This window comes from Triplophysa dalaica, chromosome 8 (assembly GCF_015846415.1).
Source record: "Triplophysa dalaica isolate WHDGS20190420 chromosome 8, ASM1584641v1, whole genome shotgun sequence".
NCBI lineage: Eukaryota > Metazoa > Chordata > Actinopteri > Cypriniformes > Nemacheilidae > Triplophysa > Triplophysa dalaica.
Genome location: NC_079549.1, coordinates 5,326,412 through 5,340,144, shown reverse-complemented (window position 1 = coordinate 5,340,144; position 13,733 = coordinate 5,326,412). Strand labels below are relative to the sequence as shown.

Here is a 13,733-nt window from a genome sequence, read left to right as displayed (position 1 = left end):
CAGAAAGGGTGAAAAACAGGTAACATTAATATTCAAAGTCTATATAAAATGTCATTCCATTCACATCAAACTGCGGTACCGCAGAAAAATTCTGATTGAAACATGACATTTACCAGGGAGAAAGAAATTAGTGCAGGACTTATTTCTATCCACCCGAAAGTGGTCTCTGTATGAAAGAAGAAACAGGGTAAATCTAAACCCCTATTTATGCATGGCTTGTATGATCTGAGGACCACATGTGATTAAGAAATTACCTCCCCTCATCTGTATTTCAAGTGGCGCATTCGCACGGGATAAGTAAAGCCTGTGATTCTTCTCAAATTTACGGACTTGATATGTCCGGATATGATGGTAAAAAGGCTTTGCGTATAGTTGCATATAGTTGTATGTACAGTTCCTAGTATGGTGTTTAAAGATACGATCATACCTCACAGCATGAGAGACCCGCGATCGCGTTCTGGGAGCTCCCTCTGTCCATTCGCATTACGGTAGTTACACGGGAGAAATAAAAAAATGGCATCGTTGGCAGGTATGGATATGACCCATCACCCAAAATACTATTAAAACACTTCAAAACACCCTCCGTTATTCACAAACGTTAGATAAAACCTTGAAAAAGGATTTCCTGCCCTATCACAGAGATGCCGATTCACACAGGACTAATACTATCAAAGGTCCTCGGCTTTCGTCAAAATACGGTAGGTAATTTGCAGGTGAATTTTAACTTTACAAATACAATACATGGCTGATTCGTATGGGAGTAAGATCACAGACAACCTGCGCAATTATTACAAATGACAAGAGGTCACCAGGTTATGGTAATCCCCGTGGTTACATTTTGATGTAATGTTACAAAGATATTATGTCCCTAGAATAAAGTGGACCGACAAAATGTTCTTAACACTAGGTACATATTTGAAAGTACCCAGGGTGAATTTCGATTTCATAAACGGTTAGGGCTCTCAAATTTCACAAGTATCCTCATAAGGATATGCCACGAAAAACTGTAACATTATGTTCAGTTTCTTAAACTATCCTATTGTTTCAGTAAATAAGCACACTGCTGGTTTCTTGCCCCCGACAATGAAACTTAATTGGTATCAAAGGCATGGGTAGTGATTTATTCATTCCAGCGTGCTCTCGGGTAGCTGCACCATGTTTCCCAGGGACTTCAATGGATATCAATTGATGGGGAACACATTGTTTTTAGCAAAGATGTTGCTGGTGTTGACGATAACAAGAATGCAAAAATAAATACAAATAAAAACACTAAAGTGAAAAATGAAAAGCACAGTATAAAAATCCGCATTAAAGCTTGTTCTAATGTACCTCATCTATCCTCTGCTCAATCTTCATTTCCCCTTGTTCTTGGATAGACCTGTGGGAAAGAACAACACACAGATACACGAGTAAACAAAGTAAAGCATAATAAGCAACACAATTCTCTCCCCTCCTTCAGCTCAGCCTGGGACAAATGGTGAAGATTCACAGTCAACAGTCCAATATGAAGGGTGTTAACTTAAACTAAAAAATGCTTTCTGTCAATCTCATATTGTGGTTTTACTCCAGCCCAGCGAGAAGGTCTGTGTCATAATTCTGGTCACATTAATGTTCAGTCAAGTTGTGGTAATGGAGAGCTTTTGTCTGACAATGCCCGGATCCTTTCCTGTTAGTGTAGGGCGGTTTCCCAAACGGGATTATCCAGGACTAGGCCTTAGTTTAATTAGCAAATTTAAGTAGTTTAGCAAACATCACTTCCTAAAACATTACTTGTGTCCTTGTTGAGACAATGCAAAGGTACTGAAGTATTTTAAGATATGTCAGTGCAAGTTGTTTTCAGTTAGGATAGCTCTTACATTTATTTTAGTCTAGGACTAGTCTAATCCCTGATTGAGCAAACACCCCTTAGAGTTTAATTAAGAGTTCAATTAAACCATGTTTGATTAAAAGAGCTAATAACTGTGCTAATTTGATCATAAGCTTCCAGTAAGATTTAAGCTATTTTAGTTCTGTGTATAAAGTCAATGTTAAAGGGCAGCTGGATACTCCGTAACATGACATTTGCGAGTTTAAAATACTTCATAATAAGATGTGGGGTATCGTGTTATCATTAAAAATGTGTATACACTAGATTAGAAAATGAAGGCAATTTTATTTAGAGTTAAAAAGTCAATTACGGAAAACTCTGAGGAGGTTTTTTAACTAGTGCATGATCATACTGCATGCAAGTAGATTTAACATGCGTCACCATGGCAGCACAATTTCAGTGCAACTCAAAAATGAAATGCTAATTTCATCATTATTACCGTTAAATTAATATTCAAAAATGAGTTATTTTACTTAATTTAAATTGATTCTGTCATGATCTTTACTGCAATGTAAGACATGAAAGAGTTGTGCTGATCTGTTCATCTTTTCAGAATTTAAAGCAAGAGACCTCGATGTTTTAGAAGAATGAGATGGAAAAGTGACTAATAGATCTGTTAGCACAAAAATAAGATGTAATTACCTCATATTTGCATATGTTCCCCAGACAGCTGAAAAAAGAGAAGAAATTTCACATTAACACATCGTCACAACAAACCAAACTGATCCAAAGTTACCAGAGTTTATTAAAGTCCTTATAAAACCAGGAACTAACTATAGATAAGTACATTAGCGTAAGGACTGTTCAATGATTAATTGCAACCAGAATAAAAGTTTGTGTTTACATAATATATGTTTGTGCACTGTGCATATTTATTTTGTATTTATAAACTGATGCACGTAGATGTATATATTTTAGGGCTTTCAAATGATCAATCGTGATTAATCGCATTTATATTATCCTTGTGGCGTGAACTTGGCTATTCTGTTAAAATGATCATCCTTGGTGTGAAAATGTTTCAAAAATGTAACTTGATTACAAATTCCTCAGAAGTTGTTAGTGATTAATAGTCACTAATAGAATTCTGTGCGGTGATCTATTTTGTAATCCTGTAAATAAATAACAGGGAGCACAAGTTCATGCTGTTCCTAATGGACCTATGAATAAACAACATTTAAAAGCTAAAATAATAAATCCCAAGCACACACCGTCTCTAAATTTGTCCTCTAAAACCTATATTTTTCAAATGAGCATAAAAATGTATTTTTTGCTCTAGAGAGGGTAAAAGCCTGTTTACACACTTAGTCGTGGGCTCACTCAGAGAGGGCATTCATGGTATAATGGTTAGAGAATAGGACTTGTGCAAGCTGCCCCCTGCTCCGGGTTTACGTGTGTTCACGACTCACTGGATAGGTTAAATGCAGAGGTCACATTTCGGGTATGGGTCACCATATCTGACCAATAGGTCACTTTCACTTCAATCTTATAAATAGAATAAAATTATAACCTTTATCAATACACACATGCCCATCATACTCTCGAAAACAAAAATCTCCCAATTCTCGTATCAACCCAAATTATACAGGTAAAAAGCTTGCATCAAACAGGTGAAATTCCAAATCATAAATCTCCATCTTTCACAGCATCGTTCACACCAGGTGAGAATCATCATAGCTCTATTAGGGATGCAGCAATTACGGACTTTCACTTCTAACCGTGCTCAAAAATGTCACCGTTAATTAACCGTGTTTTTCTATTGCACGGAACGGAAACGTTGCAGCTTGTACAAAATGAAAACAAAGTTACACCAGGGGTGCACCAGCTTAAAGAGCCAAGCTTGTCAAAGACAAGGAGACCTCAATACACTAGAATAACTGTGGCAGAGAGACCAAACAGCCAATCTTACATCTACATTCACAATCAAGGCTGTAGCGGTGACAGTTGGAGTTTCAGTGCAACGTAAACAAATAGCAGCATGTAAGTTAACAGAGTCGCACTCCGGACAAGAAGCGTCATGTCGAGGACAGCTCATAGGATGCATACATTCTGTATGCGCAAGCTCAAATTCTACTCCTGATCCAAATTGAACTAATTCAGCTAGAAAAAAATATGACACAATATTACTTTCTTTAGTTATTGTTACCTTGCTTGGCCTGAATGAGCCTTCAAGTTTTACATAAAAAGTACATTTGGACTGATGATGTGGAAAAGTTCACCCCCCAAAATTTTTTTAATTGACTCACCCTCCAGTTGTTCCAAATTTGTATCACTGCTCCTGACTGATCAACTTTAATAACTTAAAGGAGTCATATGACACAGCTAAAACGAAGATTATAGTTTGATTTCAATTTAATTCAATGTGTATAAGATTTTAAGTTAAAAAAACTGTTTATTCGGGGGGCATGGCTTAGTGGTTAGCACGTTCGCCTCACACCTCCAGGGTTGGGGGTTCGATTCCCGCTTCCGACTTGTGTGTGTGGAGTTTGCATGTTCTCCCCGTGCCTTGGGGGTTTCCTCCGGGTACGGTTTGGTCGAATACTGCAAGCCTGTGATGGAAATGTAACAACTCTTACCATATTTGGAACATCAGCTTCCAATTGTACTGACAGGTATGCTGTAACTTGCGTTTACATTTGGGCAGTCTTTGTCAATTCATACTATGAAATTACGTAGATTTGTGGGGGTGTGGTTACACGAGGCGTTTTATGTAGGGATGAGTCACGAATTTCGAATATTCGAATAGTATATTTAATTATCGAATTTCGAATAGTGTGTGTGATCTTAAAAAATTCGCCGTGTTTTCACGTGTAACGCGTTCATGTAACCAAAGGGTGGCGCTGCCAATACGACGCACCTAAAATCTAAAGGCTGTCAATCAAGAGACAGTAGAGCAAAACATTTTTTACTTACACTGTAGACCCGCGTGGAATAACGGAAACGGTAAATTGATATCAAAAATGAGTTCTGTGTGGGGTCCTTTAATAAAATGAATGAGAATAAAGTGCAGCGCAAACTCTGGAATGCAAAGCTGGCTTATCATGGATCAACAACTACGATGCACAGTCATCTGAGGGCGAAGCACCCAGCAGGTCCATCCACAGGTCAGCAATCAGTTGCTAGTTTTATGGTCAGACCAACCAATTTGGATCCCAAACGGGCGGAGCAAATAACGGCTATAAGTAGCAAGATGATCGCTAAGGATCTGCTTCCGATCGGCTTTGTCGGAGGAGAGGGTTTTATGAATCTAATGGAGTTTGAACAGCCGGAGTTTACTGTTAGTCTAGAAATAATAAATTAATAAATGCCTTCATTCGGTTAATATTGTTTTACGCGTGTTAAGTCTGGTCTAAAATCTTTATGGCTTTATTATATTTTCCTTGATTAATCACACTGCTGTTTTTAAGTTGGTATAAATGTGCATAGGCCTACTCATATTTAACAAGGAAATGTTCTAGCATTATGAGCGGTTGATGCTGATCGACGTACTGTAAATAAGTGCAATTCGGTTGTTAATATATTATTGTTTCAGCACGTTATCTTAATGTATTGCTTAATGTTAGATTGCATATTCCATAATACATAAAGCAGTGTGCCGTCATACTGATTTGAAGCGTAAATGTTCTCTCTCTCTCTCCGTTTGTGTGTGTAATACTGTAAATGCGTCCATGTGGGGGAGGGGTGCGAATTTCGAATCATTTTCGAATAGTTCTCATCGATCTTCGAATATTATTTTTGCTTTAAATGTCCATCCCTAGTTTTATGCAGGTCTGGGTGAGCGTTTGCTTTTAGATAGAATGCATATTTTGTATCAATACTTTAATTTTTGCAATTATACATGTCTAATACATGCATCGGAGACTTGTAACACAGAAAAAAAACACAGAATAACACGTATTCACGCCATATGACCCCTTTAATATGGTTTGATCTATATTTCTTTATACTGTGAAGGCTATGAAGTTTTATTTAAACATTTGACTCCACTATTCAGTTTCTGTATCTAATAACCACAGTTAGACCAACCTAAAACACATAAAAGCAATGTTAATTTTATTTGTAGGTTTGCTTTATTACATTTATCTGTGCTATTGCTCATAACTGATTACTATTATTATTAGAGTTAGGCTAATACTTTAATGGTATTATGAGCCGATTTATTAAGATTGCATGGGTAAAAAAGAAATACTGTAACAACTAGACATTATTTTTTATTTATAACTTTGTGTGGCAGGCAAGTAAAATGTTTGTCAGTCCCAGTTAAAATGTAGAAATTAATGTGTGCATAATAATCGTCATAATCATGCAACAGTGACTTTAATCATAGTAAAAATATAAACATAATCGTTGCATCCCTAAGCTCTATAGCTCTTTGTTTTAAGCGTCCCAGTAAACCTCTGTACAGTTGACACCGATTCAACACTGTTACAGATTTTTGTAATTTGAACAGTATTTAATGTGCAAACAGTATTATACTGAAAATAGCAAAGGATTATGGGATCATTTATACTCACTAATGTAATTCTCCTCTAGTGTATTTCGTTTTATGACTGTGAAAACTTACCAATGATAAGGTTTTTTTTTTCGTTTGTTGTGAGTGGCGGACAACGGAGGAATGACTCAACAAAAGGGTTAGTGTTATATAATTATTTTATGTAAAACTGAGATATTTTCAAAAGCAGTAACTTGAATTAGTGGGGCAATTTGAGTAAGAAAAGCATTATTAAGCTGTGGTTACGAGCCTTTTTCTCTACGAACCCCTCCCCCACCGTAAAATTAGTGAAAGAGATTAGAGAATGCTAGTGTAACCGATCGCACCGCTCCTGATACGAGCCTACGAGGCATGGGAGTCGGGCGCTCTTACGAGGAAAGACTGCAGCCTCTGGTGTCTACTGCTAGAGCACCTCTTGGGGTCGGGAAGTGAGGTTTACCTGCACAGTCCTCTCCATAGTGGGGACACTGACTTTTTTTAGGTGCGGCGCTTCTGATGGAAAGGGCAATGGCGATCTCTGCAAAAATATCACTCGCAAATTAATGTTTTGGTCGCAAATGTGACCGTTTTAGTCACAGTCTAGAGCCCTGTACTGTAAAACTTACAGCAAACTTTTAACAGTGAAGGCAAGATGAGCATGAACAGGAAACTTGCTCGCTAGAGATGAGCATCCGAGAGGTAATAATGCAAAACCTTCATTTTTGACTCTGAGCAGTTTGGCCTTGATGCTGTCGCCACCAATTCCTGGGTGCTGCATGATTTATTACAAGCTGTCCTGCAAATGGCCAACTTGGCATGTGCCGCCTGCCCAACACCTTGCCAAGGCAAACAGAAGAAATCACAATCGATTTGCTCACTTTAAAACCCATCACTGTCTTATCAACTTATAATATAGGGACTGTGTCTGTTCCCTGATCCAACAAATACAAAAAACATTTGAAATCATCACGGTCATAAAATAATGACAAAATAGTCATAAATCAAATGTGTGTCGTATAGCATTCTTCCATCTTAGAAACATATCATAAATGCGTCGTCCCTCCAATTTCTGGTTCTTGCCTGATGCTCTTCCCAGTCCAGCCAGACGCTTGTGATGATGGACAAATCACCTGATGACAACTACAGCCACAACCTACAGTCATCCAGAATCAGAATAATATTGGATAGACTTAAATATCTCCTTTTTTCCATCCACACGAGTTCTTTCCTCTTTTCACTGACCAGCACGGTGAACTATTTCCGATGAATTTCACAGTTTACAGTAATTATTCTCCCTGTAGTTGTTGAGGTGTTATTTTAATATTCAGAGAACTGGCTATTCCGGTTGAGTCTGGCCCCTCCAAATGTTTCTTTTTTTCTCCACTCTTATACACAAGTCTGTAGTGGAGTTTTGGTTCCTTGCTACTGTTACTCACTGGGAAACTGCCCATTGAGTTTAATCCATAGTATAAACATGTTGCGTTCAACAACACGCATGCACGTTAACATATTTCACAGCATATTATATGAGAGATCCTTGTGTGCTGTATCGTCATTAGAATTTGTACATTTGTAAGAATATTCCCAAGGAGATGCAAAAGAGAAGTGGATTTGGTTCTTACGTGCTGTTTGTGAGACAAGCGCAGCCGCATCAGACAACATGCAAAATACTGAATTAGCTTCTCTTTCACGTTTTCTTACTCCTAATCAGACAAGTCGACAAACAATTGTGCCAAAATGCCAATATTGCAAGAACTTGCAATAACACCATGTATCTTAATATGGTATATTCGTGTGCACAGGAAAAGCTGTCATAACCAGATGTTATGGAATATGTGAAATTCTCACAGTGGCAACAATATTTTTAGCATGGTCTATGAGTAGGCGTGTGAAAAAGGGTCGGAAGTTGTTTTCTGGGACAGGTGGGCAAGAGCGTTAGACTTGTTTGCCAAGGTCACTTTCTTGGTGCACACCCTTTACTGAGCCCTGGGGTATCTTATGAGGTCAAAAAAACTAGAGCAGATGTTACTCAAAATAGCACTCCCCATGAGCCAAATATCCTCATATGAAAGTCCCAGTCATGTAACTCGGGTCAAAACATACTCTGTGCAGCATGTACATTAATAAAAATGTGTGCTGCATTATGAATTGAACACCAACAATGTAGTCATTGTATTCCCAGCGTTAATGTGAGTGTTGTTATAGCAGGAAATTCCATAAACTGTCTGATTCTTTAATTGTTTTTCTTTTCTTACATATAAACTTTGCCATAACAGACCAGGAAAATCTTGCTGAGCAGTTTACAAAGATATATTTTTATAGATAGCTACCTTAGTAACAGCACATCCAGATTAACTCTAATAGTAGAGACTATAGAGATCTAACAGATTAGTTTATATCACAGAATCGGTTGTTTAAGCAAAAATGAGGGTTCTTTCATAATTTCCGCTCATGTAATTTCAACGCTGTTAACAGCATGAATCTTGCTTCTGCAGCACAGACGTTGTTGGAAACCAAACAACAACGGCCCCACTGACTCCCGCTGTATGGACACAAAACCACTAGGGCTGAAACGATTCCTCGAGTAACTAGAGTAATTCGAATACAAAAAATCATTGAGGCAATTTTTGTTGCCTCTAAGCTTTGTTTAATCCATCTGACTATAGTACACATGGAGGACTGCGTTTCCCCATGGACCATTATTACGAACACACAGCCTGCTAAACTCTATAGATGTTACAGGGCTCTCAAGTCTCACGCATTCACTTTCCGCCAGAGACACGCTGTCAGCCATTTTCAGGCAAGAGCAGATGTAGCCAGTAGCCAGCGACAAAAATGTCTAAAAAACTACAAATGTGTGCTGTTGTTGGATGTAAATCGGAACATAATAAAAGGCCGGGAAGAGACCTTTCTGACGAGACCAGGACGCAAGAAGCTCTTTTTTTGGATCGACACACCAACATTCACCGGTCCGTATCTCCGGTCACTTTGTGCCCTCCATTGGCACTTTGCAGGTCAAATAACCTATTTATACAGCACGGCCTTTGCGGACACTCGTCGTCTTTATACAGCGTGTGCTGCGCAGACACGTGTCTTCTTCATACAGCGCAGGCTGCGCAGACACAAGTCTTCTTCATACAACACAGGCCGCGCAAACTTCGGATCCTCTTTAACTCTTTCCCCGCCAGCCTTTTTTTTAAAGTTGCCAGCCAGCACCAGCGTTTTTACATTGTCACTAAAATTTTTTGTGATTTTTTATACTTTTTCCCAAGGTGTGTAACAGCGCCACCTGCTGTATAACAGTACAAACACCGTTTGCCGTAATAACTCGTCTTTGGCGGGGAAGATTTTTTTTAAATTACGAGATAACTCGTCAATGGCAGGGAAAGAGATAAACAGTGCAAGCTTCACAGATATAAAGTTAGGCCAGTCTGTACATCGCAAGCTTACATGCCCCTTTAACTTGTTCACATTTTGTACAATCACAAGGGCAAATCTAAATGAGTTACATTTAGACCTAACGTTACATTTGCCTGTTTCTCAGTGTATGGCAACTTTCCAACATAACAATACATTGGGTTTGAAATGGTAGTTTTCTGTTTGACAGTCTTTACAACTTCACTAAACTGACTTTTCACTGTGGCCAATTTAAACTTGTAATTTCTGCATCCTGAAGTCGTCCTGATTTTGCGAGGATTACCCCAGAAAGGGCATTGAATCCTCCGGAGGTGATAAGTGTGGAACGGGGAAAGATCAGGCTGACATAAGCAGGTTAGTCTCTCTATGCCTGTCTTTCTGACAGACTGACAATTGATAAAGACCAAAGAGTCCACAAAACAAAATGGCCTTTCAATCATAAACTCTTTCAGAAATAAATTGTCTGTTGTGTTGTTTAGGGTCAAATCACCTGTGTCTCATTAATAAACAGAAGAGAAAATTAGTCTTTATTATAGTCTTTTGATCATGATTATGAAACACTTCTATAAACTGCATCTCCGGTAATTAGCCGAATAGTCAATCCCCTATCAAAGTGGGACTGCAGCTTTAGGAAGCCATTCCAATATCTAGCCTTTCGAGTCGAAGACATAGCTGACTTGCTGGTAGCTAACCTACCAGTGTTGGTGTCTGTCTGCTGCGAGATAGGTAGGAAATTGACCATTAGATGATTGATTTTCACAATCTCTATAAGGAAATAGTGCTGTTGATTGACTTAAAATGCCCTTTTATACTGTCATGGTGACAGTATCCCCTATATTAACTGCAAGTTTATACTTCTTTAACAGCTGAATAGCATGCGAAAGTAACATGCATACATAATATTTAAGCAAATAGAGAACAGGGCTCGAAATGATCTTTTATCTTGGAAGCACTGGTGCTCCCAACTTCCAGATTGCCCCATTTAAACATGCATGTGAATGTGATATCTGTTGTGTTTTACATAGTCACTATGGCTTCATGATTTCCTGAAATAATATTTTTTAATCATGTATCTAATTTAAGCCTTTGTTTTATCGCATCACGCTATCAATCCTCCTTACTGACCCTTATTTATAATCATAGCATATAGAGAGACAGTTCAAATTAAAACTCATCATATTATATGCTTATATTGAGCAGATATGAGGTGAACTCAATAGTTTTATGAAAATGTTCATTCGTGAGTATATTTAATAATATTGTAATGCGAACTTGCAATTGCTAAACCTGTGCTGCTGTTCAGCCACGAGGTGTGCGCTCCCGTGGGCGACGGGAAATAAATATTTAACGTTACTGCTCGTGCGCGAGATGCATGCAAACATCCAAACGTTTTGGGCATTTATTTAGAAAAAATAAATTATGATACAGTAGTGCCGCGGTATACAAAGACGCATTCTGTGTGAATGGCCGGTCACAGTGCAACAGGAAAAGGGACCTCACTGAAACTAGGGCTGTGCAAAACTATCGATACAGCTAACTTTTGCAATATTTTTTTCACGATAGTGTGTCGATAGTCCAACCTGTAGTATCGATACCTTAAATAAGTCATGTTTTGAACGGATTTAAAATGACGCTAACATTTCATCACATGACCCTTTCATTCCTCCGTTTCTGTTGATGTCGCTGATTCGCTGTCATAAGGCCAACGTCTTAAAAGTAAGCAGGTGCGAGATAGCAAAATGGCGGAAAGTATTAGAGTGGATTTACGAAGAGGTTAAAACAAGAGTGAAAACATCCCTTAGCACCGCAGAGCGAGTGCCCCTGACTGGCGATGCATGGACCTCTCGAGTTACCAAGTTGTATATTACGATTACATTACATTTCTGAGGAGTGGGAACTTGTTTTAAATGTTTTACAGACACACGCAATTTATGGTAGCCATACTGGCAGTAACATTGCGGAATTACTGAAAACTGCACTGGTAGACTGGGACATAAAAGAGAAGGACCCAGCCATTGTAACAGACAACGAATCAACTGCCTGTACACAAACTGATTGCTGACGTTACTACTAGATGGAATAGTGCATTCGACATGCTGCAACGATTTCTGGAGCAGCAGCAGCCTGCCCTCCTCTCAGGTGAAGTGAGAAAGACTGAGAAGGAGGTTTGTACCCACAGTTAGTCCGACATATCATCGGCTGAGGAAATTGACATCATTCTGAAACCCATGAAGGTAGCTACACTTGTGATGTCAGAGTAGAGCACCCCAACTGTATCAGTTGTGGCACCGTTCCAAGCTAATTCATGATCTACAAGAAAGCACCTCTGATTCCACTATTACAAAAGAAATCAAATCTGCCATATGTCTAGATCTTAACAAGAGGTACTTGGATGATGAAGAGAAGGACGTTCTTTATGTGGCATCTACTATGGATCCCAGATTTAAGGCTTTGCCCTTTCTGTCTGAGGACAAACGCCAGAAAAACTATGAGAAAGTCATTGCAGAAGCTGCAAAGAGCCAGGTAAGCTCTGTCAATATTATGAGTTATCCCATTCACATTTTTCACATAGAAACAATCAATGCCACCAATTGGAGTTTATGTTTAAAAAGAATGAAATAAATGCTTACATTTAAAAATTTGAAAACCATAAATACTTTTTTATAAAATGTAATTATATTTAAAAAATATTTACATCAACATATTTACATAACATTAAAATTGATGGGATAGTCATTGTTTGTATTTGGGACTATTTACTGATACTAAGATAAAAAAATAGAATGTTTTTCATCAGAGAGAGACTGGTGTGGAGACAGGAAATACTGATGTAGATGTAGTGCCAGAGGAGGGCTATCAAGGTCCTGTGCAAGAAGACATCTCTGCAAGTCCATCCAAGAGACCAAGGGTTTCTTTCACTCTAGCTGACCTACTTGGACAAACATACAGTTCAGTGAGACCCTCATACACGAAAACCGCACACGACAAGTCAAAGGAGGAGATGACAAGATGCGATGAGGCAGCTCCCATGCCACTTAATGTGGCCGATCCACTGATTTGGTGGAAGCAACACCAGAGCAAGTATCCACTCTGGTCACACCTCGCAAAAAAAAATACTGTGTATGCCGGGCACAAGTGTCTCCTCAGAAAGAGTGTTCTCTACTGCAGGGGATATAATCACAGGACAGAGGAGTGCACTTAGCCCAGGACATGTTGATCAAATTCTGTTCCTGAACAAAAATCTTAAGATAAAGTAAGACTGTTTTTGTATCCTTGTTGGAAAGTTTGTTCAGTACACTTCAGGTGGGCCTAAAGTTCCTTAAAGGACCGCTAAAGTTATTCACATTGGATACTTAAAAGTTTATGAATTATCAGTTAAAAACAACATATGAGTTGACTGCAGTTTGTTATTATTTTTATGTTTTTTATTTACAATATACTGACTGACAGTGAGTTTCATAAATGTTCAATTAATGCCATTAATTTTCATATGTTTTTTGTGGCATTTGCATTTAAGTGTTTACTTTAAACATTTTAGTATATGTTCGCTGTTCAGTGACACTGTGCAAGTAAGATGACATATACCTTTATAAATAGCTTTGTTAATAAAATTGAATGGAATCTTTTATGTGTCTGCCGAGTAATCACTATAATGTGATGAACATAGCCGAATACCACAGAATGTACACACCAAAATGTATTTTTAGCTAATTTCTTAAATTTTTTATTTAAAACAAATTATTGCAATATATCGAACGTTTGTATCGGATCGAATTTATTGTGATATATTTTATCGGGACCCATCTATCGTGATATGTATCGTAATCAGTGTTGGATGTAATTAGTTACCAAGTTATTAGTTACTGTAATTTAATTACTTTTCCCTTGAAAAAGTAAAGTAAGTGATTACTCATATGTTTTCTGTAATTTAAATACAGTTACTTTTGATGTAATTAAACTAAATACTCTGTTTAATATATG

General features: G+C 38.1%; 2 protein-coding genes across 4 annotated transcripts in view; one reads left to right on the top strand and one right to left on the bottom strand.

Annotated features, from left to right (window-relative positions):
- uxs1 (UDP-glucuronate decarboxylase 1) overlaps nucleotides 1-13,733 on the bottom strand; it is an 81,983-nt gene that overhangs the window by 64,210 nt on the left and 4,040 nt on the right. Inside the window, exons 2-3 of the mRNA XM_056754946.1 lie at nucleotides 2,510-2,537; nucleotides 1,330-1,378 (exon numbers count right to left, since the gene is read on the bottom strand). Coding sequence (XP_056610924.1) covers nucleotides 1,330-1,378; nucleotides 2,510-2,537 — 77 coding nt within the window. The remainder of the gene's footprint in view (nucleotides 1-1,329; nucleotides 1,379-2,509; nucleotides 2,538-13,733) is intronic.
- LOC130427457 (E3 SUMO-protein ligase ZBED1-like) lies at nucleotides 4,926-13,176 on the top strand. 3 transcript variants are annotated; one of them, XM_056754948.1, is made up of 3 exons: nucleotides 4,926-4,968; nucleotides 11,671-12,275; nucleotides 12,550-13,176. In XM_056754948.1, the coding sequence occupies exons 2-3, from the start codon at nucleotides 12,183-12,185 to the stop codon at nucleotides 12,952-12,954; spliced, it is 498 nt and encodes a 165-aa protein (XP_056610926.1). In that variant the 5' UTR covers nucleotides 4,926-4,968; nucleotides 11,671-12,182; the 3' UTR covers nucleotides 12,955-13,176. The 3 variants fall into 3 exon arrangements, with proteins under 3 accessions (XP_056610926.1, XP_056610927.1, XP_056610925.1); XM_056754949.1 differs by lacking the exon at nucleotides 4,926-4,968 and having other exon boundaries at nucleotides 11,518-11,986; nucleotides 12,124-12,275; XM_056754947.1 differs by lacking the exon at nucleotides 4,926-4,968 and having other exon boundaries at nucleotides 11,518-12,275.